At 22.6% G+C, this 16,704-nt stretch overlaps 1 protein-coding gene across 1 annotated transcript in view; it reads left to right on the top strand.

Moving 5' to 3' along the window:
* LOC122512787 (low-density lipoprotein receptor-related protein 2) overlaps positions 1–16,704 on the top strand; it is a 118,788-nt gene that overhangs the window by 62,140 nt on the left and 39,944 nt on the right. Inside the window, exon 2 of the mRNA XM_043628854.1 lies at positions 14,395–14,517. Coding sequence (XP_043484789.1) covers positions 14,395–14,517 — 123 coding nt within the window. The remainder of the gene's footprint in view (positions 1–14,394; positions 14,518–16,704) is intronic.

Genomic DNA, 16,704 nt, shown 5'->3' on the forward strand with positions numbered 1-16,704 from the left:
ACTGATAAATATTTAGTATACCATTACGAAAATTTAATCTATTCTGCCTTAAGCACCTGAACTAACAGAAACATTGTCAACATTTCTACACAATGTGGCTGTAGGATTAGAAAATCAAGACAAAGTTGACAAAAATACTATTTTAGTTGTTCGGAAAGATGTAAAGTTGTCGAGATTTTAACAATATTGCTGCTGTATTAGAAAAGCAGGACAATGTTGACAATAAATTTTGTAAATTTAGATGCTGAAGATGTAACATTGTCAACATTTTTGCACTATTTCTGCAGCATCAGAAAATTGGCAACAAAGTTATCATTAATCAAGTTTCAGATGCTGAATAAGATACAAATTCAGATACTTGTTGAGGATTATTAGAAAATTAAGACAATGTTGTCAATAGCACTGTAAATTTAGATGCTGAAGATGTAGCATTGTTAATTTTTCTACAATGTTGCTGCAGCATCAGAAAATTGACAACAAATTTGTCAATAATCAGGTTTTATATGCTGAATAAGGTACAAATTCAGATACTGATTGAGGACTATTAAAAAACTAAGAGTACGTTGTTAATAATTATTGTAAATTCAAATGCTAAAGATGTAAATTTAGATACTGATTGGGATGAGAATTTAGATACTAAACAAGCTGAAAATTTAGAAGGTGGATAAGATTCTACAATTCCTGAAAAGTAAAGCAACTACTTCGAGTGCTGAAACAAATACAAATCTGAAAAATAAGATGATGCTACTTGCTGCAAAAACAGAAACAGTTCTTAATCATAACATTTCGTTCTATTACTATTACTACCTATACAACGAAAATTAATGCAATGATTCTGAATTGCGAAGCGAGTACAAAAATCAAAGAAGCAGATCTAAAAAAAGGATCTAAAGAAGGATCCAAAGAAGGATCTAGAAAATTGATCTGAAAACTATTTACTTGTAAAAGCAGAAGTGCTCCTTAAAAAGCAACGCAAGATTTTTTTTGAATAGCGAAACAAAAACAACTCTTTTGTCATAAAGAGAGAAAATAAAAAGAAGAAGCAGAGAAGACGTGGGAGATGAAAAAAAGGAATCTGCATGTATAAATAGTATTTGTGATCGTTCCACGTGTTAAGTGCGATTTGAAATGTTGTCCCGCCTAGCTCTCGTGGCGAGGCGAAGAGAAGGTGCTCTCGTTGTAATCCGCGTGGATCAGCAATCAAAGCCATGCTGAGCAATCTTGAAACGGTGAATTGAGCCAGCTTACTATGCACCAAGTAGGTAAACTCAAGGAGGCAAGAAGTGAGGCATGTGTATATATATACGTGTACTGCCTCTACTATGTTGGTATCTCCCATTCTGTTTTCTGTGATACCAGGCACAGACTGGCACGAGCAGTGCACTTCTCGTATAGTCCGGAGACCCCGTCAGGCCTTTTCCCCCTTTACTTTCCTCCCACCCACCCTCACATGTACCACCCAACAACAAGTCGCAAACACCGAAAGGTGACTCGTGTCTTCGTCACCCAGAATCCCTACCTTTATGATCCTTTTTTTCTCTCTTCTCCACTCCTCTGGTTTCTTTTCTTCGGTTCATTACTTTTTTTCCTCTTTCTTCTTCTTTTTCTTCTTGTTTCTCCTTCAATATTATTCATATTTTGATTCTGTTTTTTTGAAACAGAATCTTTGTTATCTTTGTTATCGAAAATAGTTTTTCTTCTACATTCTTCACATTTTGTTTCTGTTTTTCTTGAAATTGTTCTATTTGCTATCGCAAATAGTTTTTTCTTCTACATCCCAACGGGAAGTTGCCAATGTTAACGATTGGTTCAATAATGGGCCATGCTTGGTGCCCAATGGTTTTTTCTTGGCAAAACAATTGGCAACCATCATTGGACCACCAATGGTTTAAACTTGGGATGATCACGCTACTGCCAATGATCGGTAGCCAAGCATCGGGCCAATATTAGTTGCCAAGGAATTGCCAAGAAAACAAAATCGATTTTTAAAAGCTTGATTTTTTATTGGCAGCCAACAAAAAACCAAGGTTTTGAAAATTGATTTTTTTTAATTATTAATTAAAATTTATTTTCAAAAAATATATTTTTCAAAAATTAATTTTAAAAAAATATATATTTTTTTAAATTAATAGAACATATTAATTTAATTTGTCACCTCTGGTAAAACAAAGATGAAAGACTGATAAATTCCCTCACTTTATATCTTACAGTGGAGGGATAACTGTGAATGTCTTTGCGAGAGAGGAGCAGGTACTTATATAGAGCCAGTGAAACAGGTCACAAGCGAGAAGAAATCACTAGCATGCACTCTGGCGGCGCTTGTCGGAAGTGGCGCAACGTTGGTTGCCAAGCGCTGTGTCGATAATGTCAGGATATGCATGCGCGCCAGAAAACAGTTCCGACAAGCGCCGCCAGAGTGCATGCTAGTGATTTCTTCTCGCTTGTGACCTGTTTCACTGGCTCTATATAAGTACCTGCTCCTCTCTCGCAAAGACATTCACAGTTATCCCTCCACTGTAAAATATAAAGTGAGGGAATTTATCAGTCTTTCATCTTTGTTTTACCAGAGGTGACAAATTAAATTAATATGTTCTATTAATTTAAAAAAATATATATTTTTGAAAAATATATTTTTTTAAAATTAATTTTTGAAAAATATATTTTTTGAAAATAAATTTTAATTAATAATTAAAAAAAATCAATTTTCAAAACCTTGGTTTTTTGTTGGCTGCCAATAAAAAATCAAGCTTTTAAAAATCGATTTTGTTTTCTTGGCAATTCCTTGGCAACTAATATTGGCCCGATGCTTGGCTACCGATCATTGGCAGTAGCGTGATCATCCCAAGTTTAAACCATTGGTGGTCCAATGATGGTTGCCATTAATGTTCCAATAATGGAACGGAGTTCGCCAAGCATGGCCCATTATTGAACCAATCGTTTACTTCCCATTGGGATTGTTCACGTTTTGTTTCTGTTTTCTTAAAATTGTTCTATTTGCTATCGCAAAAAGAACAATATTGCAAGAAAACAGAAACTAAAAAATAGTTGATTAGCTTCGATATTACCAATATCGTAATTAAATGATTAGGATCATCATAATTTAAAATATCTGTACTTATTTACATAAGGAACCACGAAAACAAAAATTTTTAGAAGGATGATGACCCGAACATAAGCTCAAAGCTATAAAATGTTTCCTAACGCCAATGGGAATAAATTAAAAATTCATTATAATATATAATTTATTATAAAATATAAAATTTGCCCTACTTTAAATTTGCTAATAGTTGAAATCAAAATATTTTTCTCAACAATTTTAATAAAATTCTTTGAGAAACAAATTGAGAAATTTTAATGAATTTTTTTTAAACGATTCAATTATTTTCATACTTGTTTTCATAATATCAACTACTTTAATAAAATTTAATAAAAGAATTTGATTATTTACAAAAAATGTAAATAAAATTAATTAAAACAATCAATCATTTTCATAAATAATAAAATTCATAGCAGGATTTCAATTATTTTTCAAATTTTAAATAAAATTCATTGCAAGAATTCAATTATTTTAATAAATAATAAAATACATGGCAGGAATTCAATTATTTACAAATAATGTTAAAAAAATTAATTCAAACAATCAATTATTTTCATAAATAATAAAATTCTTCTAAAAAATTCAATTATTTTCCTCAATAATAAATTTTATAGTTGGATTTCAATTATTTTAATAAAAATTTAATAAAATTCATTAAAAAATTCAACTACTTTAATAAATAATAAAGTTCTTCTCAAAAATTCAATTCGATTTTAAATAAAATTTATTGCAAGAATTCAATTATTTTAATGACAATAAAATTCATCGCAGGAATTTAATTATTTTCATGAATAATAAAATTCTACTCAGGAATTCAATTATTTAAAATTTTTTGACAAAATTCTAAGCAAGAATTCAATTATTTTCATAAATAATGAAATTCTTCTTAAGAATTCAATTATTTTTCAAATTTTGAATAAAATTCATTTCAAAAATTCAATTATTTTCCTCAATAATAAATTTTATAGTAGGATTTCAATTATTTTAATAAAAATTTAATAAAATTCATTAAAAAATTCAACTGCTTTAATAAATAATAAAATTCTTCTCAAAAATTCAATTCGATTTTAAATAAAATTTATTGCAAGAATTCAATTACTTTAATAATAATAATAAAATTCATCGCAGGAATTCAATTATTTTCATGAATAATAAAATTCTACTCAGGAATTCAATTATTTTTGAAAATTTAAAAAAAATTCTTAGCAACTATTCAATTACTTTTTAAATTTTTAATAAAATTCATCACAGGAATTCAATTATTTAAAATTTTTTGACAAAATTCTAAGCAAGAATTCAATTATTTTCATTAATAATGAAATTCTTCTTAAGAATTCAATTATTTTTCAAATTTTGAATAAAATTCATTTCAAAAATTCAATTATTTTCCTCAATAATAAATTTTATAGTAGGATTTCAATTATTTTAATAAAAATTTAATAAAATTCATTAAAAAATTCAACTGCTTTAATAAATAATAAAATTCTTCTCAAAAATTCAATTCGATTTTAAATAAAATTTATTGCAAGAATTCAATTACTTTAATAATAATAATAAAATTCATCGCAGGAATTCAATTATTTTCATGAATAATAAAATTCTACTCAGGAATTCAATTATTTTTGAAAATTTAAAAAAAATTCTTAGCAACTATTCAATTACTTTTTAAATTTTTAATAAAATTCATCACAGGAATTCAATTATTTAAAATTTTTTGACAAAATTCTAAGCAAGAATTCAATTATTTTCATAAATAATGAAATTCTTCTTAAGAATTCAATTATTTTTCAAATTTTGAATAAAATTCATTTCAAAAATTCAATTATTTTCCTCAATAATAAATTTTATAGTAGGATTTCAATTATTTTAATAAAAATTTAATAAAATTCATTAAAAAATTCAACTGCTTTAATAAATAATAAAATTCTTCTCAAAAATTCAATTCGATTTTAAATAAAATTTATTGCAAGAATTCAATTATTTTAATAATAATAAAATTCATCGCAGGAATTGTCAGGAATTCAATTATTTTCATGAATAATAAAATTCTACTCAGGAATTCAATTATTTTTGAAAATTTTAAAAAAATTCTTAGCAACTATTCAATTACTTTTTAAATTTTTAATAAAATTCATCACAGAAATTCAATTATTTAAAATTTTTTGACAAAATTCTAAGCAAGAATTCAATTATTTTCATAAATAATGAAATTCTTCTTAAGAATTCAATTATTTTTCAAATTTTGAATAAAATTCATTAAAAAATTCAATTACTTTCATAAATAATAATTCAAAAGATTTTTAAATTGAAATCTTTGGAAATTTTTATTGTTTTTTAAATTGTATAATATTTAAATTTTTATTTTAAGAAATTATTAATTTATTAAATTAAATTAAATTTAATTTATTAATTTTATTTTTAAGAATAATTGAATTTCAAAAGATTTTTAATTTGAAATCTTTAAAAATTTTTATTGTTGTTAAATTGTAGGATATTTAAATTTTTATTTTAAGAAATTATTAATTTATTATTTTCTTCAAAAGTTGTTAAGATTTTGAATAATTTTATTTAAAAATTTCAAGAGAAAAATTTTTAAAAATAATTTAATTTTAGAAGAATTACAATTGTAATTTTTAGGAATAATTAAATTTCAAAAAAGGTTATTAAATTGAAATCATTTGAACTATTTTATTTCCTGTGGAAAAATAAATAAGTACCTATTTACAAATTTATATTTATCAAAAATTATTTTAGTTTTGAGTATAGTTCAATTTAGAAATTATATGAAAAAATTGGTCTTTTAAAAAATTGTAATTAAAATATTTTGAAGATACTAAAATTCCCTTAAATAATGGAAAAAGGTTAAATTAAATTTCCAATTATCTAGAAATTTTGTCAAATATAATTGAAATAAATTCTATAATTTAAAAAAGTTAATTTTTTTACTTTAAAAAATTATTTTGAAATATAATCGTATTTTTATATTTTTAAAGAATTGAAAATTAAAAATTAGAAGATAATTGAATTTTGCAAAAAATCCAGAATTGAAGTTATTAGCAGGATAAGAAATACAATCCTTCCTCTATATAAGGAAGCAAAAAAGTGAATTCTTTTTATGAAAATTAGGAGAAAATCAAGGAAATAAAATACAGAAACAAAATTTTTGTGATTTGATTTTTGTATTTGATGAATTTCAGTTACAATTTCCTTTTTTTAGTATTGCTTGGGACAGATGATTATCTTATTGTTGAATCTAATGATATGATTCTAACGATTGTCTTGTTTTTCTAATATAGCATTAATTACCTTGCTCAATTTTGAAGAATCTTTCTGTTAGTTTCTATAGGAAGGTTTAGGTTTTTTTTTCTAAAACCATTTTCAATGGTGGGTCAACATTTACTGTTATTCTCGAAATTGTATTTTTCCCCCAACTCTATAGAAATCATTTCATCTCGGGATGAAACTGTACTTTATTAATTCATCTTGAACAACAAAGCCCTTTGACATGTGTGTAATCTGTATGGAAATGTTTGATGTAGAATTTTAGATTGGATCTAATTCTAATCATTCTGTTCTTTAAAACTTTGTTCTCAACTTATCTTCAAAAAAAATTCTTTTTTCAACAATTGGGTACAATTTCTTTAATAAAACAATTTTGGTACAACCAGAAAAGAATTTTAAACCCAAAATATTTTAAACAAAAATATTTATACCAAAAATATTTGTACCGAAAAAATATTTTGTACAAAAATATTTTGTACAAAAATATTTGAAACAAAAATATTTGCACCAAAAAAATATTTGTACCAAAAATATTTATACCAAAAATATTTGATTAAAAAATATTTAAATACCAAAAATATTTGATCCAATAATATTTGAACCAAATATAATTCATTTGACTCAAGTATACGTTTATATTTGTCACGAAGTCTAATAAATTATTTATTTGCTATGAATAAAAGTTTATTTGGCAAAAATAAAATTTTTATTTTAAACCAAATAAAATATGTTTATAACGAATAAAATTTTTAGTAGGTCTGAGTCAAATATATTTTTTTCTGTGTGTAGGTATTTTTAAGAGTTAAAATAGAGTTTTTACCCATTAAAATTAAAAATTTCCTTAATATTTCCCTTAACGTAAGAATTTTAAGGAAAGAAATTAGCTGTTCAATTGAAATTAAGAAAAATTATAAAACTTCTTCTATTTAATAATTTATTTAAATTGTTTAAATTGTATAAATTGTAAAAATTTAAGAATCATGAAAATCGTTTAAAAAATTGCGAAATTTGATCTCGAGAGATGTAAAAATTGATATTTTTGAGTTATAAGGAAACTAGTATTTTACGCAGTGCTTTATTGCTCGAGTCTGTGGAATTTTAATAAACGAGTGTTCCTGGAGATGATGATTGAGTGCTTATTTACTTGAGATTGTACTGTGTGCACATTATGAAGCCAAAAGTTGAAGTTTTCTTCAGTGTTGTTACACTTTCCTTTGGCAAAAGTCCATTCAACTGACATAAATGGCAATCGCTGCAAATACCAAAGTTTATATGAACAAAGCACATTTTTTTTTGCATTCAATTCTGTATTTTGTAATCCGACTTCTTTTTTTTTTGTAATTATTTTCTTTTTGTTACGCTGAAAATAAAAATAATTATATACAAATCACGCGATTTGAAATCATAAAATCAATACCATGTCACATATTTTTAAAATTTTATTTGATTTAAAAAAAAAATTACTTTGTCTGTTATTAAATAAATATTTGTTTGTTTTGGAAAAATATTTGTTTGTATTAAATAAATATTTGTTTGTTTTGGAAAAATATTTGTTTGTATTAAATAAATATTTGTATTGAAAAAATATTTGTTTGTTTTGAACAAATATTTGTTTGTATTGAATGAATATTTGATTGCAATAAAAAAACATTTGTTTGTACCAAATAAATATTTATTTGTATCAAATAATTTTTTCTAAAGTCAATATTAATTATAAATAATATGACTCCCAAAAAATAAGTTTGAAAAAAGTTTGAAATAAATAATATTATTATTAAATAGTAAATAAAACATTATAAATAAAAGAAAAAAAATAAATAAATATATAAACGTAGAAATTCATTTACATTCTGGAATTTAGTTATGCATCGTTGAAAATTTATTTCAGACTCAAATCATCGTTTCAGCAACGCCTTTCCTTGCTCATCGCATGTGTTTGAATTGCAAATTTTATAGTGAGGCTGTATTTTTCTTTATTTACAAGAAAAAAAAAAGAAAAAAGGGAAGAAACAAAAAAAAACAATATTCAGTTTATCCGCAAGTCCTTCTTAAACTTCATACAACCTTTTAGTAAAGACAAAAAAAAAGAAGAATGCCTTAAGCATTTTCCTTTCATACGAATGTGAATGTCTTGTCCAAAGAGGTCCTTAATGTTCCATTCTCTCTTGAAAAGGCATCACTGACATCATTTGTCTCGACGAAAGCCAACGTTGAAATCATATTGACAAACGTTTTTTCACACTTGACTTTAGGAACTGCATTTTTATACGTATTATTCCTTTCATTTCACTCGCTGTGAGAAGAAAATTTTTTTAATATTAATTTTTGTCTTCGTTCTTTATTTCTTGACTTGGAAATTTTTTTGGGGACAATTTTTTCGAGAAAAAGGAAAGGAATTGTATAATTACTTTAATTATAGTTACTTGTTTACAAAAACAATAAATTTACAAATTAATTACTATACTTAAAATCAGAAATTAATAACACAGATAATAAAGAGAAGGAATTAATTTTTATTTAAATTAAATTCGTCAAGAATAAATTTTTTGGAACCAAATAAAATTTATTCGAACCAAATAAAATTTTATACGAACCAAATAAAATTTATTTGAACCAAATAGAATTTTATACGAACCAAACAAAATTTATTTGAACCAAATAAAATTTTATACGAACCAAGCAAAATTTATTTGAACCAAATAAATTTTGTTTACTACTTAGAATTGGAAATTAATAACAGATAATAAAGAGAAGAAATTAATTTTTTTTATTTAAATTAAATTCCTAAAAATTAATTTTTTGTTAACCAAATAAAATTTATTTGAAGCAAATAAAAAATTTAGTTGACTGATTTTTTAATTTTTCTAATTTTTAAAAAAGCAGAAAGAAAATTTCTTTTCGTATTTTTAAACTTTTAATAATTTAGCAGGGAAAATATTTTATTTCATATAAAAATCTATAATATTCTTAAAATAAAACCATTATTGAAATTAAAAATTATTTTCCTTTTAAGAATATACACATGTATATATATATAGTCCTGAATAAATGAATGACTCGCCTGAATTTAAATGAGAGACAATCCCACTATACGTAATATGGCCAGAGAAGATAAAAAAAACTCACTCCCATAATTTTTAATAATTTAATAAGTGCTCTTGAAAAAGATTCTTCTAATTTTTTTTTTACTCGAGATTATTCTCAAGAGATTTTTAATTCAGTTATTGAAAATAGTCGCAACGTTTATTTTTCTTGATAAATTTATTCCTTATTGAAAATTATTATTATTTTTTTTTTTTTAAAGTTGAGAGGTTAAAAAATATTTCTAACTCAACTTTTTTTTTCGTTGTAAAAAAATAATCAAGTGTGTATAATTTTTTTGCTGAAATTTCAAAATTTCTTTGAAAGAAATTAATTATTTTCTAAAATTTTGATTTTGATAAGAATTCAATTATTTTCATAAATAATAAAAATCATCGCAAAAATTCAATTGTTTTTATATGCAATTTTAATTAAATTATTCGAAACAATTTAATTATTCTTTTAAATTTTCATTAAATGATTTAAAAAAATTCAATTATTTTCAAAAATTTTAATAAAATCTTTTGCAAGAATTCAATTATTTTTACAAATAATAAAATTTTTTACAGAAATTTAATAATTTAAAAAAATTCAATAACATTCGTTGTTTAACAATAAATTAATAGTATAATTGTTATTTACAATAACATTTTTCACAGGATTTTAATTATTTTAAATACAATTTTAAATAAATTCCTCGAAAAATGTAATTATTTTCGAAAGTTTTATTAAAATTCTTCGAAAGAAATCAAATTATTTTCAAAAATTTTGATAATATTCTTTAGAAGTATTCAATTTTTAAAATTAATCAATTATCCGATAAATTACTTATTTTCGTGTTGAAATAATTGAATAGAAGTTTAATTTTAGTTGAGTAGAAGTTTAATTTAAACTAATTAAATTGTATTTGCATCAAACACTGAATTTGGATCAATTAAAAATTTTTTGATTCAAATAAAAATTATTTGATTTAAATATTTATTTATAACAAATGATTATTTGATAAATAATTGACGAGTAATTGGGTATTTTGATCAAAATAATTTTTTTTCACTATAATAATTATTTCTAACTAATTGCTGAAGCAAAAAGTCAGTGAAAATTTTATTAACAAACTAATTATTTTAAATTAATTCAATTTTAGAGTAAATTTAATTTTTCAATAAAATTTTTAATTCAATTTTAAAATAATCGCAGAACAAAATTCTACATACCTATTTCTCTAATGAATCAATCATAAATTTTTTTTTCGCGCACAATTAGTTTTAGTAATTACTTTTTCGCTAAATATTTACCTTCGCGCAAATGATACATATCAGATTTGATCGAAGATTTTTTCTTCTGTATTGTCTCGAGCTCCTATTAGAACGAGGAAGTAATTTCGCGCTTGAGATGCGATTTTACGTAAAAAAAAATAAGAAAAAAAATAGGAAAAAAAGCGCGTCTTTTCAAGTAGAATAGTGGAAAGTCAATTATTGATAAGCGATCGTGAATCGTGAAATGCGATTGAGTCAATTTCACGTTCCTCTCTTTGCGATACGGTATTTCACCTCGGGGTTAACGGCGGTTTGGTTTGTCTTTTTCCATACAATTTACGTAAATATATAAAATCGCATGGCTTTAAGGGCAGATCTTAAGGAAAAATAAAAGGAAGAAAAAAAACATGCGCGCAAAACTATATGAAAGTAAAGGAATTTAAATTTGAAAACAAACCTCGCTTTCAAAAGATTTATTCCATGTCTGAACAAGGGACTTCTGTTTTCTCGATTCCAGTGTAAAATCCCATTTCTCTTTTTCAAACAAAAACGATTCATTTCCCTCTTTTATATCTACACGATTAGTGCGCGCGTACTTTTTCATCTGATTTTCTTCAATTTGTACTTGAAAGAAATTACATACTTACTTTGATGTTTTTTTTTTCTTGTTTTTGCCTTTTATTTATTTTTGGTCTAATTACAAAAATTTCTCACGTTTGATTTTTTTATTTTTAACTTTTAATTATTTATTTATTTGCTAATTTATTTACATAATTAATTTTTTATTTATTTAATTATTTGTTTATTTATTTATTAAATTTTTTGTTTATTTATTTAATTATTGACTTAATTTTTTATTATTTTTTTTTTTTACTTAATTTTTTAATTATTCATTTATTTATTTATTCACTTACAAAACCCCCAGTCCTTTATGCGGGTTTGTGACTTTATGACTTTTGCCTATATTGAAAAATTAAAATTATATTTTCATGTTCCTAAAAATTTGATGTCCCTATAAAATTTTTAACGTTCAAATGAACTAAATTTATTTTCTGTTTAAATATTTTCAATAATTCCTCTCCTAAAATGAAAAATAATATCTATAAATTTAATATTTTTCGAGTTATAATAGTGAGTTTTTTTATACACAAATTAATTTTCATTTAAAAATAACAAATTAATTGTTTTGAATTAAAATATTCAACAAATTTTGAACATTAAATGAATTAAATATTCTTTAAATATAAATATTCTCAAAAAATTACTACTCACTGCAATAAAAAACAAAAAATTAAATTAAATAGTTTGAAACTTTATAAATTATTTTTTAGTGACAAAATATTATTATAATAATATCTACAAATAATAAGCCATTAGGCCAAACAAGAAAATTAAAAATCTTTTAATAATAATAATAATTATTATTATATAACAAAGATAATAATTTATTTATTTAAAATATATATTTATATATTATTTATTTATTTATTTAAACTAAAATCGTCGATTTTCTTTTATTTATTTTTATTTACAGTCTATTTATTTAATTTTTCTATTTAAACGTCAAAAACTTGAGGAACATTAAAATTATTTAATAATAATAATATAATATAAAATATGCTCATATAATTATTTATTTAGAATTTAATATTCAAGTTTAAAATTACAAATCGAATATGTCCAATGTAATTTATTGAATTGAAAAATGATTTTCATCAAAAGTCAATTGTATATATATATTCGTTTTGAATTACAAATGTAGTGCGTAATTAAAACCACATCACTAATTATCTTCAGTTCACTTAACTATGTACACTATTCGATATTATATTATTTACTATATATATATATATATATATATATATATATATATATATATATATATATATATATATATATATATAAATGACATTCCTGATTAAACGACCTGCATTATTTGCATAATCGATTGTGCATACCTCACGTTTGAGCCAACTATTTAATATATATATATATAGATATATTTATGCATTGAGGAATTGCTTTGGGTAAAAGTTCTTCTCTCATAAATGCATGTCGATTCACTCCACCAGTTGAATATCAAGAAATCGTGCTCCTCAACAGTCACAATTTTCAAGCCACAGAAATGCTTAGGAAGATTGAATCCCAATATTGTAAATTCAAACTCGAGAATATAATACACCTACTTTCTCTCTTAAGGTTTCGCTAATTTATAAATCCTATCCATAGGCAAAAGTCAAATCTCGGTAAATATTATTATAATATATAAACTGAATTGAAAATAATATTCGTTGTTATTTTTCAAAAATAAATGTTCCTAGAGTATTTGGAACGTAAAACTGAACCTTTTAGTGTTATTATTATTATTACTAATTACCTACATTATCAAATTTTATCAAATTTATAATTAAAAAAACTTGCGTAGTAGCCGCAGTCCTTAAGACGTTCAAGTAGTTAAATTAGGTCGCTAGTCGGGGGTTCGATTCCCCGAGGAATTATTTTATAAAACTATTCTTTTAAATATATTTTCTGTTAATATTTATTAACATTATATAATAATTTATGATTATTTGTTTGTTTATTTATATATTTATTAATAATTGTTTTACTACTAACTAATTCGTTCATTTAATTTGAGTAAAAATTTATTTGCCTTGAATATTTATATTGATAATAATAAATATTATCAAGTATTTTATTATTTGAATGGAAATTTATATAATTAAACAAAAAATTAAGTAAAAAATTAGAGAAAATAAAATAATTATTTCTGCAAACTAATTATTTATTTAAATGAAATATTAACAGAACAAAAATATAGAATCAGAAAAATATTCAGACATAATAAAATTTATAAACAAAAAAGTATAGAAACAGTAAAAAGACAGAAAAAAAAACAAAAAAAATGTACGAACAAAAAAAATTGAAACTGAAAAAAATGCAGAAACAGAAAAAATAGAAAACAGAAAAAATATAAAAAGAAAAATAAATATACATATAGAAACTGAAAAATAAATGTAGAAACAAAAATAGAGAAACAGAAAAAAATAGAAAACAGAAAAAATATAAAAACGGAAAAAAATAGAAAACAGAAAAAATATAAAAACAAAAAAAATATACATAGAAACTGAAAAAAATGTAGAAACAAAAAATAGAGAAACAGAAAAAAATAGAAAACAGAAAAAATATAAAAACGGAAAAAAATAGAAAACAGAAAAAATATAAAAACAGAAAAAAATATAGAAACAAAAAATAGAGAAACAGAAAAAGATATAAAAACAAAAAATAGAGAAACAGAAAAAGATATAAAAATAGAAAAAATACGAAATAAAAAAAATTGAAATCAATTTTCGAAACGAAAGAAGTAATTAATTAAAAACAAATTAAAAAATTGAAAATAAAATGAAATTTCTTGTATTATTGAAAAAGTATCGAAAGTTATTTAATTTATGAAATTAGAAAACCGCGAAGACAGGAACATTTATTATTATTATATAGACTCGTTGCGAGAGGATTAGAGAGAGAATTTGTAAAGAATTTGTGTGAAATAAATCCTGGATGATATAAAGTTAATGTGCTGAGGAGGAGATGAAAGAGTGAATTCTCGTGGCAATGCCCTTTCACCTATCACGCTACACGAATATTGCTCATTGGTTTCTATTCATCTCTCTGTTTTAGGCGATGGAGTTGGTTGTCCGATGGGAATGTTCAGATGTACTGACGGAAAGTGCATCCCATCCCTCTGGGTCTGTAACTATCAAAAGGATTGCGATAATGCAGAGGACGAGTTCCAGTCATGCCGTAAGTGCCCTTTTAGATTATCTTTTCTTTTCCTATTTTTTTTTTTTTTCTGATCTTTTTTTCTTTGGCTTTTTTTCGAGATTACGTATAAATAGACTTTTTGATAGGATTCGCCGCAAGAAGACAGTGTTAAATAGTTTTTTTTTTTTTTTTTTTTTTGCTCAAAGAGATAAAAAGTCGATGGGAAAAGATTATTTTTGCTAATGAGAAAATATTCAGTTTTTGTCATTTTTCAGGTGGGGAAAAATTTTATTTATTTATTTCTATGTAAAGGGGGTAATTAATGAATTTTACTCAATTTTTCCCTTTTTTATTTTTCAATTTAATAACAGAGGACGAATTTTAAACTGAATTCAATATTTAAAATTGAATTTTCATTCAATTATAAAGAATATATTATTTTTTCGCCTTTTTTACACGGCAAAAAATTAATAAACTTTATTAAATTTTTTCCTGCTTTCTAAATATTTTTAAATTTTATTTCCCCTTTTTTATGAAAATAGAAAAAATTTAAAACTGCATTGAATTGAAAATTGAATTTTAATTCAATTAAATAATAAATTTTTTGTATTTTTCTACAAGGAAAAATTTATTAAATATTACTTAATTTCTTCCTTTTTTCTATATATATTTTTTAATTTAATCTCTCTCTTTTTTTAAGAAAATATAAAAAATTTCAAACTGAATTCAATTTAAAATTGAATTTCAATTTGAATAATAAATTTTTTGTCTTTTTCTACAAGGGAAAATTTATTAAATTTTACTCAATTTTTTCATTTTGTTTATTTTCTAAATTTAATAATAAGCAAAAAATTTGAAACTGAATTTGAATTTTAACTCAATTGAATAATTTATTTTTTGTCTTTTTTTACACGGAAAAAATTGAAAAATTTTACTTAATTTTTACCATTCTTCCCTTTTGTTTTTTTTTTAATTTAATGATAGGAAAAACAGTTGAAACTTAATTGAATTTAAAATTAGATTTTAATTCAATTATTTTTTGTCTCTTTTTACACGGAAAAATAATTAGTAAATTTCACTTAAATTTTCCTCTCTTTTACTTTTTAATTTAATAATAGAAAATATTTAAAACTCCTATTCAATTTAAATTGAATTTTAGTTTAATTGAAAAATATAAATATAAACAGTGTGAAAATAAAAAAAAATAAATTTCAATTTAAAATTGACTTTAAATTCAATTATAATATGAAAAATAAATAATAAAAATAAATAACAAAATAAACTACTAAATAAATTACAATATGAAAAAAGAAAAAGAGTGAAAAAAATAAAATTTCAATTTCAAATCGAGTTTCAATTTAATTAACATAGAAAAAATAAAAAACATTCATAAAAAATAGAAAAAAGTAAAAAATTCTAATTTAAAATTGAAGTTTTTGGAGATTTATGGTTTTTATTTCCAAATCTAATTAATTTAAAAAAATTCCGACACTTTTTTTTAACACAATTTTTAAATAATTTTGCTATAAATTTTTGAGAATTTTTCTATAAATATAAATTTATTTGTTTTTTTTTAAAGAAATTCCAAGAGGGATGATTAGAGGATTTTTTTATTCAAAATAATTCCTTACATTTAAATAACATTAAAACAAAAGATTTACATAAGAATCCTGATTTATGTTTTGGCTTTTATGAAGCATAAAGTTGAATGCCAAGTCCAGATGTTCAGCGGGATTTTCAGTCTGCAAAACTGTAATTATTTTAAACTAAAGGGCTTTTATATCTTGAACGTTAGTTTTCTTTTTATCTGCAGCCAATCATTCATTATTTCTGTCAGTTTAATCGCAAAATTTTTATTTCAATCTAAATATTGCTCAATTCACTTAATAGCACTTTTAATTATTATTAACGGTAATTAAAATAAATTAATTAAAATAAATTAATTAAAATAAATAAATAAAAATAAATAAATAAATATAAATAAACAAATAAATATAAATAAATATAGGTAATATAATATGAATACCTAAAATATAAAAATAATTATTATCATATTATAATTATTATTACAATATAATTAGTGTCACAATATAATTATTATCACAATATAATTATTATCACAATATAATTAGTATCACAATATAATTATTATCACAATATAATTAGTGTCACAATATAATTAGTGTCACAATATAATTATAGTATCACAATATAATTAGTATTTTT

Source organism: Leptopilina heterotoma, unplaced genomic scaffold (assembly GCF_015476425.1).
Source record: "Leptopilina heterotoma isolate Lh14 unplaced genomic scaffold, ASM1547642v1 Lhet_128, whole genome shotgun sequence".
In the NCBI taxonomy this organism is placed as follows: Eukaryota; Metazoa; Arthropoda; class Insecta; order Hymenoptera; family Figitidae; genus Leptopilina; species Leptopilina heterotoma.